The sequence below is a fragment of the Arvicanthis niloticus genome, chromosome 2 (genome assembly GCF_011762505.2).
Source record: "Arvicanthis niloticus isolate mArvNil1 chromosome 2, mArvNil1.pat.X, whole genome shotgun sequence".
Classification (NCBI taxonomy): Eukaryota; Metazoa; Chordata; class Mammalia; order Rodentia; family Muridae; genus Arvicanthis; species Arvicanthis niloticus.
The window spans coordinates 16,787,272-16,812,433 of record NC_047659.1 but is presented as its reverse complement, the minus strand read 5'-3'; the positions used below and the strand labels follow the sequence as shown (position 1 = coordinate 16,812,433).

At 38.9% G+C, this 25,162-nt stretch overlaps 1 protein-coding gene across 16 annotated transcripts in view; it reads left to right on the top strand.

The window, feature by feature from the left end:
* The window catches only part of Nr6a1 (nuclear receptor subfamily 6 group A member 1), a 191,343-nt gene that overhangs the window by 134,975 nt on the left and 31,206 nt on the right, over positions 1-25,162 (top strand). For 12 of the 16 annotated variants that reach the window (XR_013108561.1, XR_013108562.1, XR_013108563.1 and 9 more), the window contains one exon: positions 19,278-19,520. Coding sequence is in view for 10 of the 16 variants with exons in the window: in XM_076928679.1 (XP_076784794.1) it covers positions 19,278-19,520 (243 nt within the window). In the remaining 6 variants the exon portion in view is untranslated. Of the gene's footprint in view, positions 1-8; positions 239-302; positions 899-19,277; positions 19,521-25,162 lie in introns of those variants that run through there. The other 4 variants (XM_076928683.1, XM_076928685.1, XM_034494446.2 and 1 more) reach the window with 4 other exon arrangements.

The following is a 25,162-nucleotide window of genomic DNA, read 5'->3' as shown; positions in this document are numbered from 1 at the left end:
AGTGTTCAGGAATCAGGAAGGCTGTAGCAAGGTGCTTTCTTAAGATCTTCAGCACTTGAGGAATGAGGCAAGAAACCTACTTTAAAAGATGCAGCCTTTGGCTTGGGGCAGATATTCTAACCTTTGGTTTCCAAAAGGATTTTGAAGTCCTAGTTTCCTTTTCCCACATTCTTTCAAGTATGTATCATTCTGTATCCACTCATTCAGAGATGGAAAAGTAAAGGGAGACCTTTAAAAGGTAAGGGGACCCTGCCCGTAGTGCTAAGCAAAAGAATTTGCCTGTCATTATTTATTATAATGACAAAAACCAGAGAACTCCAACTCTTAAAAAAAAAAATTAGCAAACCCCTAAGCTTACCCTGAATTGTTTTGCCTGAATTGTCAACGCTTTTAATACTAAATTTTTTAATGCAGAGTTTTGAAACATAGTATAGCATAGGACTTAGGGTGAAAAAGAAAGAAAAACCTTACATAGTAGAAGTCTTTTCAATTTAGTTCTTTAAAAATGTCTTTGATTTTTGTTGTGTTGTTTTTTAGAACCTGCTTCAAACTAGAGGAGCATTTCACTTTAAATGTTCTTGTATTAGTTCTCAGGAAAGCGTGTGAGGCAGTATTGTTAACTGAGGAAAATAAGTCTATCAGTTCCACTCAGATAACCTTTGGTAATAAACGAACTCCATGCACACTGTGACCTTAGAGCCTGAACTTTGTAATCACATGACTGGCTTGTAAACTGACCTGTGAGGATGACGGTCGTAGTTCAGCTTAGAGAAAGAAATTGAGCAAGTGTGGGAAGGGTAGTCATCAGACTGAGTTTACCCTGTAATCTCAGTTTCTTCATGGCTGCGGCAGAACTTCTCAGCAAACTCGGAGAAGCATGAAATGGAGACATGGGAAGGTAAGGGAACTGACTGCTTAACTCTGGGACCAGAAAGCTTAGAAACATTCCTGGAAGGTTTAGATGCGATTCAGACAACTGTTTTGTTTTTTGTTTGTTTGTTTGTTTTTCTTTTTGTATCTTGGCAGAATTCAGCCAAGTTTTCTTATAGGAACTGCCTGCAAATGTTGTGAAATACAAAAAAGAAGCGATGGGAAACTAGTGAATTAATTGGTTGTAGAAAGAGCAGGAAAGAGAGGGGTGATAGGTTTGAATTTATTACTGATTTGAAAAATCTTAAGCTCCATATTTCAGTACACAGTAAATTTTATCTTTAAACATTTACCTCTTTGACAGAATTTGTTTATATTTTTAAATTCTTTAATCCCGTTTACAATCTGCCAAAACCTTATTTAGTACTGTTAATTATAGATAGGATTGGGGTCGTGAGGCCATTGATAAGGTAGCCTCATCCTCTTAGGGGACTTAAAGCTTTATGGTTTGGGGTATAAGACTAAGCTGTTACTAATTTCTTTTAAAGTGTTTCTAAATGAGTAGAGCTAGTTTTTTTTTTTTTTTTCTTTTCCTGTGTGATTGTAAATAACACTGATTAGATACTGTTATAACATGTTTATATGGAGAACACGTCTCCTGCTTATGTGAGAAACTCCAGAATCCCACAGTAGTATTATTTGGGTCAGGAGAGAAAAATACAGCTATCAAACAGCGTAAAAGTGGCTTTAGTATTAATGATATGATATATTAATGATATCAACATAGCATAATGCTATGTTGATAATATAGATGCTAATAGTTTTATTCCTTATTGGCAGACATTATCAACGGAAAAGAGCTCTTAAGTCTTTGAAGTAGTTGATAAATCTCTAGAAACGGTGAAATTGTCCCTGATAGCTGCCCCAGCCCCTTTCAGCATGGCTAACATCTGTCATAGGCAGCTTTGCAGGTTTGTGATCACTCTGGGGGATGCATGAGGCAGGGAAGTGAGCCTTCCGTTCAGAGCAGGGTTTTTAATAATGTTGCTGCTCCCCTTCCTTAAATACATCATATGCCAGTAATACTGCATTGCTGGGTTTGTAAGTTAGTAGGAACACAGGAGTGTGGAAATTATCAATTATGTTTATTATAAATAGCATCTTTTTCCCCTTAATATACATAGTAATTCTTTATTAATTTGTTCTTGAAATTGTTAAATATATTCTATAGAAAGGAATAGTTTAAGAACTAAGATTTTCTTAGAATTCATTGATAGGTTAGGGATAGGCAGAGGTGGTTACATGAATTTGAGTTAGGGACAGCAGTCAGTACATGAATTTGGAAGGTACAGTTGTTGGGAGATCCACGCCCCCCCCCCCCCCAACCAATTTGAATCTCATAAAGATTTGTAGTTTACTGATTCCTGATGCCTGGATAATTCTTCCAAAGTGTGTATTTTATTTAGTTCTAAAACTTCAATTTATCTTCGACATTCAGTGGCAAAAAATAACTTAGGGTAGTAAACGTACAAAACAAGAGTGTGTATTTGTGTATTGTTTCACTCTAATTTTCATGCCAAATGCCAGAAAGCAAAATTAATTATCACAGTTGAATGAAGTCTTTGGAAGTTTAAAAGGCAAAACTGACTGCTTATAAAAGTCAGTGAAAATTTTACTGTATAAAAAAAAAATGTGGCCTCGTTTTAGATATTGGGCCCTTGTCCATTTAGATTAACCTTTGTCACAGCTGGGCATGCAAATGTTTTGTTTTAGTTCACAGAGGGTTAACTCTATTCAAGCCTTCTCTGTGGCCTGCCTGATCTGTGGAGTCATACAATCTGGTCTTTCAGCCCTGCCAGTCGCTAGGCAGGAAGTCTTATTTCTTAAGCTATCTTTCAGAATGGGGGGTTGGGATTTGGAGAAAGGTGGGGGAAGGGTCTTGGAGCATCTGTAAGGATCAATAACAGAGGAAGAGAGAGCCGCAAGAGAGGCTATTGTGCACACTTCAAGATAGATGCATCTCTTGTGAACAGCCTGGCTAGTAGGACAGACACCTAACACCAAAACAATGCTACAAAATGAATTTCCTGTGAAAACTGGATTGCTCCTTAAAAGAGGAAAAATAAGTGCCTCTCAACATTTGGGAATGTTCCCATTCTCCTACTTGTGGAGCCAAGCAACTCCTGTTAGAAATCACTTCAAATTGAGTTTTAAATGCCTTTTGTCCTCATGCTGACACTGCATAGAACTGGAAAGGATGAGCATTTAGGAGGAGGTTATGTGTGTCTAAACACTAAGGATTTAGAATACTGATTTTTTTCTTCCTTTCCACCCCCCCCCCCTTTTTTTTCCCCCAACATTTGCTTTGCTTACTGGTTTTCCATCAATGAGAGAATGGGGTGGAGAGGGAACGACAACAAGATTTGCTTGGGATTTGTGTAGCACGTGTGAAATCCCTCCCCCAACAGCTGGTATTGGCTCTTGAAACTTGAATTGAACTACACAGATGCTCTTAGTATGCACTTTGGAAACCCAGGTTTTTAGTCTAAGAAATGTCCAAAGATCATAGGATTTATCTTAAAACACACTGATGTTATAAAATCATGTTATATTTTAGTGTATTATACAAATGTTGGACAAAAATGCCCAAGTTGGGGAAAGTGAGCAGTTCTGCCAATTAAATTATAGTGTTAAAGATTTAAAGGGTTTGTCTTCCTTTGCACCAGTGAAGATTCCTCCTCCAAGCTTCTTTTCCCAAGCCCAACTGTAAGGTCCCTATTGTTGCATCTTTTTCCAGAGGAGTAAGGGGTCACTTCAGTGGCTGTTTTATTATGCAAACTGTTTCCGACAGTTGAAAGAGTGATGCCGAAAGAGTACTTGCTGTCTCTTGGCCAATCACTCTTCAAAGTATAGGTGACAATTAATGGTAAGAACTGAGAAAAATGGAATTAAAAATAGCCTCTAATTCTTCTCCCAATTTGAAATCTTATAGAAGTATATGAATAAAACAGCTGGGGGTCCATAATGTGACTCACAGACAAACAAATGGAATAAGAAGTGGGGGAGGGGGAACCTGCGTTTGAAATTAACAGCAAGTTCAATTTGTTTAGGCTTGAAATAAGATCTGACCTATTTTGGACAATTGGGGCAAACACTTAGACATTTCACAGATCTTTTGGATACATATATTTACCTCCCTTTCATCCATATCCCTTTGTTGAAGAAAAGTAAATGAAAAGAAACTCTGATTTAATTACTGCAACTAGAGAGCCTGCCTGGTAGCAGTTTTTCCTTCATTTAGGATACATTGTAACTCTGCACTAAAGCTTAAATGAAAGAATATATTTAACAAAAACCTTGGAAGTTTAGTTATCATATACATTGTATTAAAATGGGATATGAAATCTCTTTGAACAATGTGGTCTTTAATATGTATTAGGGGAGGGTCTAGGGAAGGAAAAGCCATAAAGGTCTTCAGGGTTCAAGATGAGGTTGGGATTTGGGCTCATTGCTTTTGTCATTTTCACACACAGACATCGCTGTGATCATGTTTAATTTAGAGGTGGGGGAAAAAAGAATATTAGAGGGACTAGTATGAAAACCAAATAATCCCTCCACCACCAATTTTTTTTTAAGGTCATTCTTGTATCATCTTGTTACTGAGATTTCTGTTTAATCCAACGAATTAATTTTTTTCAAGATTCTTCTGTCTATATGCCTCAGTAGTTTGTTGAAACAATTGTAAAAATTCACATCTCAAATATTTTTTAGTAGTACAAAAATTATTTTTCTAAAGCTTGGATAAGAACACCATATTTATGAAAAAAAACGTACCTATCTATATGTCAGGGTTGAGAGTTTGAGGATATTCCCAATGACCAGCTGTTTTACATATTCCTGAAAAATGTAAAGGTAATTGCTCATTCCAACAGGCTCTTGATGTTCACACTGTGATCCAAGGACCTTTCATTCATTAGGGTGAGAAGGGGGGGGGGGGGTCTGGCTGATGGCTCTCTAAGGCTTTTCAGGAGGGCCAGTCGTAATTCCTGTAGGATTTTTAAAACCCCAAACTGCTGCTATGTCTGTTACCTCTTAGTGGCTCCCTTGTTTTTTGTGGTAAAGGCTAGCCCTGCTGCCTAGATGCTCATACTTTACTACATCTAGTACCTTGTTTCTACCTTTCTGTAGTACTGGGGAGTGAATTTCATCAGTCTGATTCTGTTACTCGGCCAAATCACTTGCGTATATGGATCACAGTTTTATTTATATTCAATAGGGGACAGTAATACCTCTCCTAAGCAAAGTGCTGGGGACACTAAATAGAGAGCCTGAGACATGTTTAATATAGCTTGAAATGGGCATGATTTTCAAAGAGTAGCAAATTTAGGAAGATTAGGAAAAAGAGTTCTTAGGTAAGCCTGTGGCTCATGCTGTTTATACCTCAAGGAAAAAGTCTTCAGCGACTGCTTCAGTTCTAAAAGCAATAATCAGTGCTTTAGAAATGCAGGCTTGAAATGTTGTAGGACCAGTGAGACAGGCTGCAGAGTACTCTCCAGACCAAGTGCTGTGCTAGCAAAAATTGAGTGGATACCTACAAGTCCCTTGAGCTTTTTCTCTGCTAGAGCCTTTTGTGTTGATTAGAGGAGAAAGAAATTTTTAGAGTTAACTTTAAGACAGTGGAGAGATCAAATCATAATCTAGAATAAAGGATAGTAGAATTAGTGAAAAGTTGGGAATAGATTTATACACACAGACGTATGTAAGCTATCACAGGCAGACAGTGAATAATAGGAGGTCACCTAACTGTATCATTAGGAAGGTAGCCAAAGGAAAGTGGGGACAAACTACAGAATAATGTGATCCCGTTTCTGTTTTTTAAATTTTTATAACCTATATTGCGCTACAGAGATAGCCCAAAAATTAAGAGTGCAGAGGATTCAGGTTTGGTTCCCAGCACCATATAGGGGCTCACAACTTCCTGGACCTCCAACTGCAGAAGATTCGGTACCTCTAACCTTCACAGGCACTTGCACTCACACAGTATTCACATAATTAAAAAATTTAAGAAGAAAAAACTTTTAAAAATCTATAATACGTATACCTATATACATGATGTTTAGTGGATGAAAGTTTAATAACAAACTCACTAAACACAACAGTGCACTGAGTGTGTAAGAGGACAGAAGACAGGCAAAAAGACATTTTAATTCTTTGCTTGTTTGTTTGTTTGTTTGTTTGTTTGTTGAGACTGGGTTTTTCTGCCCTGGCTATCCTGGAACTCACTGTGTAGAAAGGCTGTTCCCAAACTTACAGTGATCTGCCTGCCTCTGCCTCCCGAGTGCTGGGACTAAAGAAAGATGTGCCACAACCTTCTAGCAACATTTTCATTCTTATTATTTCTTTATATACTTTGATAAGTGATAAAAGCAAATATTAACCCTTCTTTATACTGGGAATATAAATTTCACAAACACAGTGATTTTAAAATACTGTGAGGCTAGAGAAAATGGCAAGACTCTTAATTACTACACACACCCAAGTAAGAAAGATTAAACCTGTACTTAAAAGGTTGACATGAAAACAAGAGATTGTTGGCAAAAGATTTGTAGTATGCTAGTAAAGATGTGAATCAATAAATCTAGTTGTATTTTGTTCGTTGTGATTATTATTTCTCAACCAGAGACTATAATTTTTTAGAGACATTTAAATTAAATATGAGTTTAATTTACAGCCATCTATTAATGAGGTTAAAAGAGACATGTAGCTATCAAAAAACAATTACCAAAGAAAATTGTCTTTGGGTTTATTCCAAAGAGGCACTCGGGAGCATTTATCAAAACAATTTATGACAATAAAGATCTGGTACTCCCATCATCAGACACTGGGTTCATTTGGCTACTGACGTTTTTTGGGTTTTGGGGTTTTTTGTTGTTGTTGTTGTTGTTTTAAGAAAAAAAAAAAAAACACCAGAGAGAGAGAGAGAGAGAGAGAGAGAGAGAGAGAGAGAGAGCACGAGAGAACTCGAGAGCACTGAACAGTGGTGGCACACACCTTTATTCCTAGCTGTGGGAGGCAGAGGCAGATCTCTGTGACTTCCAGGACAGCCTGGTCTATAGAGCAAGCTCCACACAGAGAAACCCTCTCTTAGAAAACCAAAAAAGAAAAAAAGTACTTCTGCAAAGAATGGTGGTTTATGCTTTTAATCCCAGCACTTGAGAGGCAGAGGCAGGCAGATTTCAGTGAATTCCATGCCAGCCCTGGTCTGTGTGGTGCTTTCCAGCCAACCAGGGCTACATCATAAGACTCTGTCTCTGAATAAATAAGTAAGTAAATAAACAGTTAAACAAATGAGATCTGTGTACTTACACCACTTATGCTGCTCTTCTAGATTTCGTGGACCAACCTTCTTTTCTGGTGAATTAATAACTTGTTGCAGAAATTAGAAAATTTAAGCATTTAATTAATTTAAATTAATTAATTTAATTAATTTAAGAAAATTAAGCATTAAGACAGCATCATGAAATTTAGGAACCTCAGAATTTCTATATAGCTTCACATTGAAACCATTAAAATAATGTGCACTAACTTTAGGAAGACAAACACTAACTTGATCACTCCTGGGTCTGTCCATGTGGTCTTATACTGTGAAAGCTAGTAGATACACTGTTTGCTAGTAGATGAAAGAAAATGGTCAAAATCTGAATCTTCCCTCTCCCAGGTGTTTGTTTTTGTTTGAACCCAGGGCCTTGAACATGCTAGACAAGTGTTCTACTACCGAGCTGTATCCTCAGTCCTATTTTTACTTTTTTACTTTGACACAAAGCCTTACTACATGGTACAAACTTGTCTTGATTTTACTCTGTAGCCTGGGTGGTCTTGAATTTCCGTTCTCCAAATATGAGTAATTTGGTCTTGACCCAAGCTGGCCCCAGATCCCCTACAGAGAAGAGTTATCTTGGAGTTAGGATCCTCTTTCCTCTGCCTCTCGAGAGCTGGAACTATCATAACAGTTTTATGTGGTGCTGGGGATAGAGCCTAAGGTTTCATTTGTGTTAAGCATTCTGCCAACTAAGCTACCCTCCCCTGAATAAAACATTCTTCAGACCCAACAGTTTCTCAGTATCTTTTGAGACTTGTAAATGTTGGCATGTTCCCAGGAGTTAGTCCTTCTAACCTCTTCTAGGCTAGTGTTTTCTCTTTTGTTGACTTTGCTCTTTTGTCTATTTTGGAACTGCTACACAAAGTGTATCTTTAGGCAGGAACCTTCCTTGAGCTTCAGACCTTTGTGTCTAAACTGTCTTTAATTTTTAGCTTTCTGGTGGGCACCAAAAGCTTATCAGTGTCCAACAGAGCTTTAGCTCATTTCTGCACCTCATGTCAACCTGTTTCCTGAGTGATCTCCCCTTGTCTTGGTAAACACTCAAAATCCTTTAATTGTTTAAAACTAAAATCTGGAAGTCATCCCTTAATTCCTTTACTTTCTTTTATATTCCATCATCTAGCTCTGTCAAGTCTCTCACCAAAACAGATCTCAAATCTATACACAGTATCCTTTCACCATCTAGCTAGAGTTAGCTTTATCACTTAGATGACCACCTTTCACCTACTGTGTACCTCCTCCTAGGTTCCCTGTAGTTTATTCTCCAGTCCATTCTACTGTATCATCAAAGGGATCTTTGAATGCTTTTGTTTAAACACTAATCACTACTTCTAGAACATAAAATGAAAGCTATGATTAAGCTGCAGCCTAATTCTCTGGCCTCACTTAATTCTGCACTTCTCCCACTCACTGTGGGACTCACTAGAAATAATCTTTTCTCTCCACCCACATTCCAAAGCAGGTTAGTCTATGACAAGGATTACAAAAGACGATCACGATACATCAATTCAGTTGCTTAACATTTTAAAATCTCACAACAGTCTATAGACTTGGAATAGGTCTTCTCATAGAGATTCTCTTGACTATTAAGAAGAGGGCTGAGCAACAGGGTGTGAGATATGAACAAGTCACTTTAATAACTAAAAGTTGTATCCCCTTTCCATCTGTCATTTAACTTTTAATTAAAAATCTTGTTCAGGGACAAGAGAGATGGCTCAATGATGGTGAGTACTTGCTCCTCTTGTAGAGGAGCAGCATTTGGTTCCCAGCACCCATATGGTAGCTTACAACCATCCCTAACTGCAGGGAATCTGATGCCCTTTTCTGTCCTCCAAGGGCACCAGGCGTGCACATACATGGTTCATTTACCTATATTCAGGCAAACCCTTGTATACATAAAATAAAAAATAAATCTTTTTTAAAAACATTGCTTGTGGGCTGGAGAGATGGCTCATCAGTTAAGAGCACTGACTGTTCTTCTGTAGGTCCTGACTTCAATTCCCAGCAACCACATGGTGGCTCACAACCGTCTGTGATGGAATCTGATGCCCTCTTCTGGTGTGTCTGAAGATCAAGACAGTGTACTCACATACATAAAATAAATAGGTCTTTAAAAACAAACAAACAAACCTCTACAAACATGTGATGAAATACTGCTCAGCTATGAAAAACAAACAAACCAACCCTGGCTTTAGGGATAGGTCAATCCCTGGATTTGATAGAGCTCATTGCAAAATAAAAATAAAAAGGACAAACTATTGACTCAGTATTTTTTTAAAAAAAATTTTTTTTTACATGTATGACATTCTCTATAATACCAGAATAACAGAACAGATCAGGGGATGGTATCGACTGAGAGCACAATGACTGTGTAGATGGAAAGGAAGATCATGAAGGAGGGTTGGGGTTAAAGAACTATCCTATATCTTGACTGTGGTGGTGACAGTGGTACACAAACCTGTATTCTTAGATCAGTATGCCCCTCTCCCTCCCTCGCTCCCTCCCTCTCTCCCCCTCTCTCTCTCTCTCTTTGGTTTGTTTGTTTGTTTGTTTGTTTGTTTGTTTGTTTTTCGAGACAGGGTTTCTCTGTGTAGTCCTGGCTGTCCTGGAACTCACTCTGTAGACCAGGCTGGCCTCGAACTCAGAAATCCGCCTGCCTCTGCCTCCCAATGCCTCTGGGATTAAAGGCATGCGCCACCACCGCCCGGCCTTCTCTGTCTCTTCAAAACTCAGTTTTACTGAGTATTGACCATAAGATGAAATTTAAACCAAAAGAACCTAAAAGCCTCTATCCAAAAGAACTGTGATACTTCAGTTACTAGATCATCAACTCTCACAATATAGATACAAATAAGAATATAGATACAAATAAAAATACAATGGTTTCAGTAAAGCAAGCATTGCCACCCCCTTCCCAAAGAAAAAGAAAAAGAAACTTTTAACTAGTGAACAAAAATTAGATAATTATAAAGACTGCATTTTCTCTTTCACACTTGGAGTTGTGGCTGGGCACAATAGACCTACCTCATTTCTGTGTAGAACATTCTCCCAAGACAGATGGCCTCTGTGCAGAGAATATAACTCCTTAGGGCCTCTCCCAGCAAAGTACCTGGCTGTTTATTACAGCGGTAAGTGAGGCTATCCTACACTCTTCCTAAGTCTCAGTCACATCTCTTGAAGTGATGAACCTCTGAGGGGAGCTGGAGATGTAACTCTTGGTAGACTACTCACCTACCATGTCAGAAGCCCTGGGTTTAATCTCTAGCACACAGTTCCATTCACTGGTCACTAAGCATTCAAATACATGAGCTTATGGGTGGGGCCATTCTTATTCAAACCACAAGTGTTATGTTTGCTCATGAGTCTCCTGCTTAGGAGACTTTACCACATCACCAGCCTGGGAAACACCTACAGTCTCTCATGCTGCTTTACACTGTTGTAGCTTAGTCCTTATAGGCCAGCGTACCTTCTGTATCCATTTGTGTTGCTATCGTCATGCTTCTAATACTTTGCTATACTTTTAAATGTTTGGAACTCTTTGCTTCTACTAGAATGCATCACAGGACATAGAGGGATTCTTTGTTGGTTTTTTTTTTTTTTTTTTCGTGCTCCTAATACTTAGCCCCAAACCAAACACAAAGTGATCACCAGAAAATACCAGTTGAATTAATGAACAGTGTAGTTTCTATCTTTAAATGAAAGCACACCATTTGGCAAGATAGCTCAGTGGGTAAAGGCATCTGCTGCCAAACTGTATAACCCGAGTTCAATCCTCCAGATCCACATTGTGAAAGGAGGGCTGACTCCCAAATTTTATCTTCTGACCTTCACACAAGCAGGCACACACATACATAAAATAAATAAATGAAATGTAATTTTGTTAAAAAGCACACAGTTTATAAGAACTCCAGGTAACAAATGAGTGGGCCAGCACAGAGCCCTTGGATCTGTGCCCAGAGCTTGGTAATCAACTCCCTAGGTCCCTTCTGAGATCTGCTTTAAGTGAAGCCACATGTTTTAGGAATGTGCAGAGTGTAGTTGCCACACTACCTCACTAAGGAGTCATAAGACTTTGGAGTTACTGTGAGCAAGTACATGACATACAGCTTGTAGGAGGAAGGATTTGTTCTTGTCCACAGTTTTAGCTGTAGTACGTCCTTTCAGGAAGGCTGTGGTAGAGTGCAGTAGTTCACATGGCATCTAGGAAAGATGTCTGTCCATCTGGTACTCTTTCCATTTTCTGTCTATTCCATCTGGATTCCCCAGCTGGCAGGATAGTGATGCCCATATTTAGGATGTGCCATTCCCTTGGTTAGTCTTCTCTGGAGATCCATCTGTATCTATCTGCCTTCGAAGTGCTGGGATTAAAAGCATGTGCCACCATGCCCAGCTTAATCATACTATGAGTCTCTATCCACCAGATCTAACACCATTTCCAACTCTGTCTACTGTTCTGTCCCTTGGCCTGCTCTGTCTAGTTTCTCTGTGCTTCCCCTTATTTTGTGCATTTTTTTCCCTGTGATTCCCCCAATATTGTATTATCTGTGTTTCCCTTCCTGATAGAGTACCCATTTCTCTGTCTCTCCATATTCATTTTGACCTCTAGGTATAGCTAGGATTTCTTGGAAGTTTGTTATAGTGGAATTTATTTTGAATGTAAGAAAAATTGTGATCAAATTTAATTAACTCAAGCCCTGAGTGAAAGTTACTGAAAGAAGCCTGCAACAACACAGGACATGAGGAAAGATGGCAGCCACTGTCAGGCTCTCTAAAGCAATGTGGTAGAGCACCTCTGCCTCCCTTTATTCCTTGCCCGTGATCATTATCACTTCCACACAGCCAATTGTGGTTTCCTAAAATAGCCATATCACTGGCCATTCACAGACCCAGTCTCATAAGAAGCTAGCAAACTCTGTTTACAGTTCAAAATCTCAGGGCCAGAGAATTTCAGTGGATCAACTTCGATTAAATATCCTTTTCCAGTCCAAGCAGCAGTGACCATAACTGTCTCTGTGCACTTGTCTACACTGTAAACCAAGTGTCTCACAAAGAAGCAATGGACCCTTCTCAAAGAAAGGAAGCACGGTGTAAACTAAACAGACAACTCAGAAGTTGTGTGCTACAGAAGCTGCTGTCTGTCCGTCTCACCATGCCAAGTCCCATGCTGACTGAGTCACAGTTTAGTGCTCTTAGCCCACCTCCTCATCTTCATCTACCTCAAACAGCTAACTCCTAAACTACAGCTATAGCCAGCAAGCTTTTGTCAGAGCTGTGTCCTCTGACTGAAATTCCTTGTGGCTGGTACTCTTGTATCCCAAGGCTTTGTCCCTTGGGATAATAAATTACCTTTGTCAGGGTAATTTCCTTCTTCCTTCCATCTCACAGCACCAGTCCTCTCTTGCCACTGAAGTGTTGACTCTGAATAAATTTAAAATGGTTACAATCAAGAAATACTAATTATTTAATAGTGAATCAATGTTTCCTTTATATGTCTAACTTCAAAATACTTATTTAGAGTTACAATGTATGTGCTCAAGGTATAAATTAATGAAGTGTCAGTATATGTTTGGTTTTTTTTTTTAAGGTAATTCTTTTTTTTTTTTTTTAAGATTTATTTATTCATTATGTATACAACAGTCTTCTATATGTATGCCCAAAGACCAGAAGAGGGCACTAGATTTCATTAAAGATGGTTATGAGCCACCATGTGGTTGCTGGGAGTTGAACTCAGGACCTCTGGAAGAGCAGTCAATGCTCTTAACCTCTGAGCCATCCCTCCAGCCCCCAGTATATGTTTTTTTAAAGAGAACTTTATATTTTTTTCAATAATGTAAGTAAACAGGAAATCCTTAAAAGTTCTCAATGAAAATCCAAGTAGAACAAACAGCAGATTTGCAAGGCCTTTTCTCACTTGGAAAACCTACACTTAGATAAACATGAAAACAGATTCGTCACACCCAGACAGCTGACTCCTGATTTAAAGACCCTAGCACAGAGAACACAGGAGGGAAGCCACGACTGTAATCTAGATTTTGCTTGCCTCTATTTTCATTTGGGATTTTGAGTAAATGGGTCACCTTCTATTTGGATTATTGTAGCTTCAGCCAGTTGTAATCTGTGACTCATTTCACTTTTGCTTTTAGGTCTTAGTTAATAACATCAGTCAGCTTTTCTTTTGCCTTTTCTCCATTTTCTGTTTATCAGTCATTAAAAACAAGTCCCAAACATTCAGCCCATGCATATTTTTGAGCTGTTCATTGTGATGCATGCCTATGACCCAAGTAACAAATGTGAGGCCAGCCTGGGCTGCAAAGCAAAACCCTATCTCAAAAAAATTCTTTAAAAACTTGGTTATTTATGGGGTATAGTGTGATAACTCCACATGTATAGAATGTACACTGATCAGATTTAGGGTAATTAGCATTCCATCTCCTTAACATGTAGCATTTCCTTTTCTTAGCAACCATCGGCCTCCTCTAGCACTCTATGAATTCATAATAACCTGTTGTGAGCTGTAATCAGCTGCTGAGCCCCAGACCACTGGCACTTAACTCCTGTCAGCCCACACCCGTTTTATGGAATGCTTGCTTGTTTTCACTCAGGTGATGTGTTTTTGGAAAGGTTCTCTGAAGAGCTCAGTAAATGGCCTCTTGAAGTTGATTTTTACAGTAGTAAGTAGAGAAGGACTCATATGCAAATAGAGGCAAAGCACTTCTAAATAAGAATTTGAGTTTCAATTCTGTCATCCCACCTTGAAGCTTTCATTTTAGATGATGGCAACTTAGGAAACTGGATTCAGTCCTTAAAACGTGGAGCAGATCTAGAAGTTGGAACTGGTAATTTAGGTAAAACAGATTTCTTTTGCTTTAACAACCCTTTAGCCGGGCACTTTCAGATTGCTTTGGTTCTTAGTATAATTTTGGTCAAGTGAGCAGCTGTACTGTCTGTTTCCTAAATCTGGCCTTTACAGCTTGGAGAACAACAGGTCTTGATAAAAATCAGTTTCCAAGTTGTAATTTATGTAACCTGAGCCCTTGAAATGGGTAAAATGTCCTTGGGGATTGGGATGGTATCTAGTAACAGCAGGGCTTAGTGGAAGAATGAGAATCAGAGGTGGTTTTGTAACAGGCTTTAGCCTGTACTTGGCCAAATTATACGTGAGTGTTTTGCTTACTTGGGTGCCTGTGTACTGGTTGGTAGGACAGTATATAGTTAGTTCTTTTTTTCCACATTTTTTTTTATTACTCCTGAAGTTTCATTTTGTATAAATAAGCTACATGCAGCTGTCTTGACATGCTTACCACATTCTCCATCTTTTCCTTCCCTTCCCTCACAAGAGACAGCTGGCATCACAGGAGTCTACCTTTAGAAAGTGCCACCAAAGCTCACATACATCACTGACTTGCTATATGGCCTCGAGCAAATCACATTAGTTTTTTGGTCAGTGCAAGTCACTTTTGTTTTTTAAAGATCTATTTATTTATTTTATGTATGTGAGTACACTGTCACTGTCTTCAGGCACACCAGAAGAGGGCATCAGATCCCATTACAGATGGTTGTGATTCACCATGTGGTTGCTGGGAACTGAACTCAGGACCTCTGAAAGAGCACTGAGCCATCTCTACAGTAAAAATGGAGATCTTTGTAAAGCTCTCTTATCTATTTTTGTGGTAATCATGGATGTATAGTCTTGTCTTTTCTTCTCTGGAAACTGCCATCTCATTGACTTCCTCGCTCTGTACCTTTCTCTGGGTACCCTGATGCTGTGTCTCCTCAGGCCTCTGCCCCAGTGGTGGTTCTGATCTGTGACCCTAGCCTTAGCTCTTTAAATGTTGGTGACTCCCATATCAATTATTTGGGCCTAGCCTTTGTCTCCTAAATGCCACCCTTTTAAAAAATCAGACATTTTGCTTGTGCCCCTTCCTCTCTCAGCAAAATCTGTACACTGCAGTTCATTCAAAACTAGTTTTCTAGCCCTGTCACCTGAAGATCTCTATGCTTAGCATTAATATCTGATACAGTTTCATCAAATATGCACACCTTTTGCCATTGTTGATTTTATTTCCATTCCTGGAATATATCATTTTTTGCTTTAGCCTTTGTTGTAAAATATGAACACTCAGAGAAAAGTGTATGAAATGCAGTGTAGTTGTACAATTTATAAAACAAGCACCACCCATGTCAAGAAATAGAACATTTCCAGAAGCTAAAGGTGTTCCAGCAGCCCCTACTCTTCATACTGTATAACTCTTTCTTCTTTACCAGTTTTTTTTTTTAACTTAATAAAATGAAAACCTACAGTATTGTAATTCTTAATGACTTTCTTGGCCAAACATCATCATCATCAAAATCATCACCACCATTTGTGTTTGTGTGTAAGGGAGTGTTTAGCCTGTGTGTATGTATGTCTGTGTACCATGTATTGAGGGGTCAGAAGGGGCTTTGGATCCCTGGAACTAGAGATACAGGTCTTTTTGAGACGCTATGTGCATGTTAGCAATTGAACCTGGTCCTCTGGAAGAGCAGACAGTGCTCTTAACCACGGAATCATCTCTCCAACCTATTGGCCAAAAATTTTTGTAAAAGACACCTATGTTGTTATATAAGTGATTTATAGTGACTGAGACTCAGAGAAGTGACTTATTTGTTTATGGTTCCAGAGCCAGGAAGAGGAATGCTGGATGTGTTTGTATGCGTGCATTTTGTTTTTGAGACAAGCTTGTTTTTGAGGCAAGCATTCCCTAGGTAGTATAGGCTGATGTTATACTCAAGACACTTGTTACCCTCCCCTCCCCCAAGTCCTAGATATAGATATATACCACTATTATAGATATATACCACTATTTCCAGGTCCAGTATTTTTGTTTGTTTTGAGAAGAGTCTCTACATAATCCTGGACTTCCTGGGACTCTCTTCATAGAACAGGCAGGTCTTGAAATCTCAAAAATCCACCTGTCTCCACTTGCCAAATGCTGGGATTAAATGCATGTGCCACCATGTGTGTGGCTCCAGCTTTAGTCGTAAACATTTGGTCAGTATATTTTGAACTTTTACTTTGTTCATTGGGATCTAGTAGCCTCCTACTTATATGTATAGAAACAGTATGCATACAAACAAATGTGCATGCTTTAACTGAAATACATCTGACAATATTTTATCATTACTACCCTTGACACATTTGTTTGTGTGTGTGTGTGTGTGTGTGTGTGTGCGCGGTTTGTAGTGTGTACATATGTATGTGTATATACATGTATGTGTAAAGGCCAGAAGTCAATATTGGGTCATCATTTTCCACCCAATATTTTCTATTTATTTATTTATTTTTTAAAAGTCACAATACTATGTGTTATAGCTTGTAATTTTGAAACACTTCACTAAGTCATACTTTTTTACCACTTATACATTTATTCAAAAGTGTACAAGCTAGATCTGGTGTAGGATCTCAACTTCCTGGGAGGCTGAGGCAGAAAATTACATACATATCTGAGACTTGCCTGTTTAACTTAGCAAGTCTATCTATAATAAACAAACAAGTAAGGAAGATCCTAGGTTCAAATTCCAGAACTAAAAACAAAAATATACTTTTTCTAGAGTAGACTTGGCACTAGATGTTACTGTTAATTCTCTGATTAAAATGTGCCTGCAAAGTAACTTTGGTTAGAGATGATGTAACTAAAAGGACCTGTCACTTTTTTAAAACAAGAGCCAAAATGTGTAACCTTCTAGTCAGATTAATGACCACACTTGCTTTTTTTGTTGCTGTTAAGTGATGTGAAGATGAATATGTACATTTACTCAAGCAAATGCAGCGTGGTGGTGCTCTAAAACAGTGGCCAGGTACAGTCTCCTAGCCAACTTCATCCGCTGCCTTAACATTTTCAGTGTTGCTGGCATATTTTGTTTTTGTTTATTCACTTTGACATTTTTACATCTGAGTATTAATATGTGGCCATGGAGACTTTGACTGAGGTCTGGATCTTTTCTTAACTGTCTTTTTAGTAGGAGTTTGAAAAAGCAACATTCTACATTACAGTATTTGTTCTTCACAGTAATTTCTAACTACAGAAAAGTTTCTAAGATTGCTCTCAAGGTTTGCAAGACTATATGAAAGGCTACATGTATAAAGGCCACATGTAGGATTTTTTTCCAGAAAGTGTGGTTTTTGCCTCATTTACCTTAATTCCTAAGCTTTCTTTTCACCACTTTCCAGCCATTCTTTGACATGGCTATTGCCTATGCCATGAGCGGTCTTGCCCCACTCTTGCGTGCTGTGTGTAGCTGGGGCTAATGTTTTACCTTACTTACTGTTGGCTACCATAAATGACCAGAAACATTTCATAAACAGCTAGACATGGTGGCACCTGCTTATAATCCCAGCACATGTATGGAGACATGTATGTATGTGTGTATGTGTGTAGACAAATGGATCAGGAGTTCAAAGACAGTCTCAGCTACATGACATGACATCCTGAGTCAAAAAGACAGAACAACAATTTTTAGAATAAAGTTATGGTCAGATCATGACTTTTCCATATTAGGGTAAGATAACCTTAGTGTGTCACTAGATGATTCCCTGGAGCTCTTCTTGGTGAAGCTTAGTGAATTATTTGCATATTTTAGAAAGGAGTGTGACTCTTTCTCAGTAAACCCACATTGAAAAATGCTGCTTAGCACCACATTTAAAGCATAACTCACCATGGCAAAGGTTACTTCCAGTCACACCCTCTTGTCCCCTTCGCTTGTCTGGGTGGTAGGTAGTTACATGTCAAAGATTGCTAGTTCCTTTCACAGAGACAGAGCTAACAAGTGGCAGATCCTAGATTTGAGCCCAGAGACCTAAAGACTTGATTTCATTATCCTCCCCTGTTCTAGAGCTTTGTAAGCAAACGTCCCCTTCCTTTCTGTCTGTACCTCAAGGCTTCCTATGCTGTGGGCCTTCCGGAGAGCTGTTTTCCCACCATCTTGTATCTATCTAACTCTTCACCAAATCCTAGTAATTCTCTACTAAGCATGAAGTTCAATAGTTTAGAATTTCTAAACTGCCTTTCCATCTTGCTCCCTTCTCTTACCCTTGGGACACAAAACAAGAAGACATGACTTAAATGCTTGATCCCACTTCCCTTTCCTTTATTTAACATATTTTTAAAATATCAAATTCAGGTCCTGGCAACCTTCAGTGATAGCTCATGAGACTTTTCGTTTTTAATGTTCTTAACGAGTCTATTGATTTTTGAATTTGAAATTCTTAAAGTTTATTGTGTGAGGTGTATGGCAGGGTCAGCTTTTGGTAGTTGGTTTGGTCCATCTACCATGGGTTCTGGAGATTGAACTCAGGTAGAGACTTTTACCTCTGGAGCCACCTCACTGGCCTTAGGTGAAATGCTTTATCCATTCCCTCATTATTCTTTTTGATGCATAGCTTGCCTTATCTTAGACTAGTGAAAGATTTCCATACTGTATCATTTTCCCTTTTGACATGTCATCATGATAAGTTTGAATACAGAGCTTATCTTGTATGTTTTCTACCCTGTACTGGGATCAGCAAATTCCTCCAAAGTGTCACAGCTCCTGCTTATATACAGACTATTTAAAGTCTGAGTCCTTCTACTGCAAACGTGCCATTTCTCTGATAAATTGCCCAGACTATTTTTTATCCATTGATTTTTTTTTTTTTTTTTTGATAAATTTACTCCTTCAGGGTTTCAGGTGCATATTTTGTTGTGAACTTAACTCTTTCTCAGCCATGTCTATTATGAGCTTTGGTCTTGACTATAAAGTGCTTATTCACCCATTTTTCTTACACTGATTTAGGAATGACACAGAGGAAGAACACTGCATTACTAGATTAAAAGCACAGAGAGTTACAAAAGCAACTCTTTCCCAAAGGCTAATGGGTAGATGATTTGGAGAAGGCACTTCAGGTAGCCTGAGTTGTGGTGTTTGCGATTTACCCAGAGCAGGGCTGCAGGTGTTAGGAACTGTGAATTTAACCCCTTTGTTTTCATAGTGCTGACTTGTACATATTCAGTTTCTGTTCCAGATGATCGAGCTGAACAACGAACATGTCTCATCTGTGGGGACCGTGCTACAGGCTTGCACTATGGGATCATCTCTTGCGAGGGCTGCAAGGGTTTTTTCAAGAGGAGCATTTGTAACAAACGGGTGTATCGGTGCAGTCGTGACAAGAACTGTGTTATGTCCCGGAAGCAGAGGAACAGATGCCAGTACTGCCGCCTGCTCAAGTGTCTCCAGATGGGCATGAACAGGAAGGGTGAGTTGGTGCGCAGGGCACTCTGCTGACCCCTCATTCATTCTCTCATCTGCAACTATTATACTTTGTACTTAGTTTTTCACCATGCACTATATACTCTACAAACTTTCAAGAAATAATGACAGGAGTTTAATTGGAAAGGCATGAAGTAGGACTTGATGTCATTTTATGTACTAAAAGCAGCATACTCAGCCAGGCGGTGGTGACAGTGCAAGCCTTCAGTCCCAGCACTCGGAAGGCAGACGCAGGTGGATCTCTGAGTTCAAGACCAACCTGGTCTACAGAGTAAGTTCCAGATTGGTCAGAGCTACACAGAGAAACCCTGTCGCAAAAATAACAACAGCAACAAAACCATAGCATACTCAGATACTGGATCTATTATTGAGAAGTTTTCTGGGAGCTATTAGCCTGAGATGCCATGACTAAACTAAATCTAATAAGCTTTGAAGGATTGAGTAGAGAAAGCAAAGTAGCCAATTAGAAAGTTTTTAAAAATGCCCAGGAGGGGCCAGGAGAGAGCACATAACTGCTCTTGTAAAGGACTCTGGTCCAGTTTCCAGCACCCATGTGTCAGCTCAGAACTGACTATAACTCCAGCACCTGTGGATCTGATGCCTTCTTCTGTTCTTCCTGGGCAATTGCTCTCATGTGCACTTATCTCCTGCACAGACATATGACTTAAATTATTTTAAAATAAATATTAAAAAAAATACTGGGATGGCAAGATGGCTCAGTCGGTAAAGGTGTTTGCTACCAGACCTCTTCACCTGAGTTTTATCTATAGGACCTATATGGTTGTTCTCCTGCCTCCACAGGAGCACCGTGACATACATATATACATACATACATACATACCCCACACAAATAAAATTTTAAGTTTATTTATTCAATTTCATGGTATATGTGTACCTGAGTGTATATGTGTGCTTCATGTGCACATAGGAAGGAAACTGTGAGATCAGAAAAGGCATCAGATCCTGTGGAACTGGAGTTACAGACAAATGTGGGTGCTGGAAACTGAACCCAGATCCTCTGCAAAACCAGCCAGTGCTTATAACCAATGAGCCATCAAGGAGTCAGACAGCATGAAAACCTGGGGACTGGTGATGCACACCTTTAATTCCAACTCTCAGGAGGCAGAGACAGGAGAATCTGTCTCTGAGTTCAAGGCCAACCGGTCTATAGAGTGAGTTCTATGACAGCCAGGGTTTCTTCACAGAGAAACCCTGTTTCAAAAAAAAAATAAAAAGAAAAAAAAGAAAAAGAAGAACAGAAATGATGAAGACCCAAATTGGAAATGAGAAAAATGATAGGTAAGAACAAAGGGCATTATAATTGTGAAGAAAGATGAGAGAGTCCTCACATGAAGCCTGATGACCTGAGCTCAGTCACTGCAACCCATATGCGAGAAGGAGCAAATCAGCTCCTGACCGCTGTCCCCTGACCTTCACAGTGTGCTGTGGCATGTGCAACACACACACACACACACACACACACACACACACACACACACACACACTAAATAGACCCGCCCCCAAAAAAAGGGAAAAAAAGAAAGGTAATAGTTATTGAAGAACATTTAGATAATGTAGTGTCTTACAGTTTATTCATAGAACTAATATTTATTTAGCACTTACATATTCTGTACTTTGCATTCATCATCTGTTGGATACACACATGAATCCTATTGATTCTTACTCCCAGTTTACACATGAAGCTTAAGGGGCAGAAACTCACTTAGTAATACTTAGCTTAATTATGATTATGATGATATTTAATGATTTTGAAGTTATAATGTGTTATTAAGCAGAGCTGTGCCTAATCATAGAGGCAATATACTGTTCCACAAATCTCCCGCGGGGCATAGCTATTTGCATGTTAGAATCTGTGTGTTGGCTGTATGTTAAACAAATACCATAGTAGGGCATTTGAAGTGTTGCCAAGATTGTTCCCTGCCTATCTGGCTGGAGGAAGATCTCAGGGCCACATGTTATACCATTCCACATGTGCTCAAGATTTTTCTTCTACCTGGAAGTCCATTATCTTCCCTACTATTACTTGTCTCCTTCAGAAATCCTGGTCAATTACCAATTCCAGACCAGTTGTGTCTTTCTAACCTCACCATAATTTGGCTTTATACTCCACTTTTCTCACCTTCCTTCATTGCCCAGGGCCTGTGAGTGCTAAATACCTCAAGCTTCATAATTATAGGATACCCTCTTGATAACATAGCATCTCTGAAAACCCTAAGCTACAGCCCAGAGACTGTAACACATGGACACAAAGCAGTTGCCTGTTTGTCTTCCCAAAAGCTGGTTTAGTAGCCTTTAAGAAGGCTGCTGAGGGAAACTGCCACCTTCTGGTTGGTCTTGAGAAAGCGGTTCTAAATTTCACTTACAGAGGGAATATTTTGGAAGTAAAAAAATAACTCTGAAACTTTCATAGCTGGTGATGCATAATTTTATTTATTTTTCAAAAGTCATAGACTGCATATTATCAAAAATGAATTTTAATGGATATAAAAAGTTAGTCAAACCAAATGTGTTGTAGTGGAGAGATGTAGTCAACACTGTGAGGATGCAACTGGTATTAAAATGAATCACATAACCACACTGAGGTGGTGGAGGAAGGGAGCTGGCCTTGGAAAACAATGTTCTAACTACATATTGTAATGGTAAGGACAAAACAGTTGTATACAAACAAAGCACTCTGCTTTGTAAAATTGTTTCTCTCAAGGTTGTATGTAAGGAATTCTGTCTATACTTTAATTGAATACTGTAGTTGAACAAGCAAACAAATACACTACATTTGAGAAAGGCTAGAATGAAAATTTGGGTCAGTCAGTGGTATCAATATGGGAATGATGGCTGGGTAGATGGATGATTAGGTAGGTAGGTAGGTAGGTAGGTGCAGTGAATGAGTGAGTATACATACTTGTATTTCTAAACTCTAACCACTGTATGAGTCTACACTGCGTGTGCACAGACACACACAGAGCACCCAAGATACAGAGAGAGAGAGAGAGAGAGAGAGAGAGAGAGAGAGAGACAGACAGACAGACAGACAGACACAGAGAGAGAACCCAAATCTTGTTTTAAGTGTCAGTAAAAAGAAAAAAAGAGTGAGGTCTCCATGGAAAACTAGTTGGATGCATGGCTAGAACAAGAAAAATAAAACCCTGGAGAGTTTTCGAGTGCTTGAAAATAGGAGGAGCTTAGAGAGACAATGGAGTGGAGAGCCTAAAGAAATGGTTTAATGGTTAAGAGCATTTGCTGCTTTTGCAAAGGTCCAGAGTCTGGATCCCAGCACTCATGTCAGGCAGCTCACAATCACCCTTAAGTCAATCTCTGGGAGATTTACAACCCTTTTCTGACCTCCATAGGAACCCATGTACACATAAGAAAAAAAGACAGTATGTGGGATTGTGTTAGTGAGCACACAGGACACAGGGAAAGGGCACAGAACTCAACCTGAGAGCTTCCAGGAACCACAGTGGTTCTAACTTGGTAACAGAATATCTTTAGACTTGTCTGTAGGTTCAGGAATAAGTATGTGCATGCTCATACTGATAGAAATAACTAATTGAATGAACACAAGTAACCTTTCTTCCTTATGAAAGAATCCCAGTATCCATGATAGAAATACAAGTCACTACTAGACACACAACACAATAGTTCTGACTTGTAGCCAAATCCACTGAATGGAGTCCAACAGAAATGAGCATTGGTTTAAATAAAAGTGAAGTCTAAAAGTAATTAATAACTAGAAATGGGAAATTGTTTCCAAGGAGAATTTACTTTAGCCAGAATGTTGTAATGAAGGTTGGTGTCTTGGTCAGGGTTACTGTTGCTGTGGTGAAACACCATGACCACAAAACCACTGGTCATCATTGAAGGAAGTTGGAGCAGGAACCTGGAGGCAGGAGCTGATGCAGAGGCCATAGAGTGGTGCTGTTTACTGGCTTGCTCACAGCTGACTCTTCATGGCTTGCTTCATGGTTGCTTTTTCTATGAAACTCAGGACCATCTACCCAGGGATGTCCTTACCCACAATGAAGGCTGGGCCCTGTCCCTCTTAATCACTAATTAACAAAATGCGCTACCCAGGGTGGTGGTGGCACATACCTTTAATTCCAGCACTAATTAAAGGGAGGCAGAGGCAGGAGGAACTATATGAGTTCAAGGCTGCCTACTCTACAGAGTTCCAGTATAGCCAAGGCTATACAGAGAAACCCTGTCTTAAAAAAAACAAGAAAATAAAACAAGCACCTACTTTGGGCTAGAAAGTTGGCTCAGTGGTTAAGAACACTTGTTATTCTTGCAAAGGACCTGGTTCAATTCCCAGCACCCACATGGAGGCTCACCACTTTTGGGTACCATGCATGCATGTGGTGCATATATATGCAAGCAAAGCACTCATACACACAAAGTAAATCTGAAAAAAAAAAAAAGTTCTTTAAAAGAAAAGAAAATGTTTTAAAGTCTTGCCTATAGCCTGATCCTATGGAGGCATTTTCTCAATTGAGATTCCATCCTTTCAGATGACTCTAGCTTGTGTCAAGTTGACATAAGACTATCCAGCATTGTTAGACTCACCAGTAAACATAGTGGCATTGTTTACCCTGGTAAGATGATGCTGAAAAAAGTTCAGGCACACACACAGAGGCGAGAGTGTAGGGACAGACAGACCCCAAGAGAGAGACACAGAATGAGCATGACGTTCATTATCAGACTCATGAGAAAACTTAGGAGCCTATATTGGAGGGCATTTTTTCCAAAAGAACATTGTAGGAAATGCTATTGGAGAGTGTCAAGGTTATGAAGGCAAAGACTGAAAAGTTGTTACAAATTGGAGAAAACAATAGAAACATTTCTAAATGCTGTATTGGATTCTGGTTTGGCTTCTGGGCAGAGAAGATATCAGTAGGAAACTAAAGAAATGCTAAGAAAGCTTTTACTTTTGCTAATAGTATTATATCAAAATTAAATTTTTAGTACTGATGAATAGTGTATGGCTATACAGGGGATTGACAGAAGGAAAAACCTAGAGCATTCAAAACTAGCCATACCATTTTGCTATTCTGTAACTGTAACCTTACCTTAAAATGTGTTTAAAAAAAAAAAAAAATAGGCTGTCAAGGTCGGTAAAAGCACTTGATACCAAGCCTGATGACGTATGTTCAATTCCCAGATCCCACCATATGTAGGAGAGAACCAACTCCCACAAGTTGTCCTCTGACCTTCATATGTATACCATGGCACATGCATTCCTACATGTGCACACAAACACATTCTCATATAATAAACATAACATTTTAATATAAAAAGTAACTTCAATTTGTTACTTTTTTGTGTGTTATGTATACCAATTTTAATTTTTTTTTCTGACCTAAAAGCCAGTCTAGGATCACACATTGTATTTAAAAAAAAAAAAAAAAAAAAGATTTGCTGACTGATTAATTGATTGATTGATTGATTTTATATATATATATATATATATATATATATATATATATATATATATATATATATCTGTCCTGTCTTCAGACACACCAGAAGAGGGAATCAAATCCCATTACAGATGGTTGTGAGCCACCATGTGGTTGCTGAGAATTGAACTCAGGACCTCTGGAAGAGCAGTCA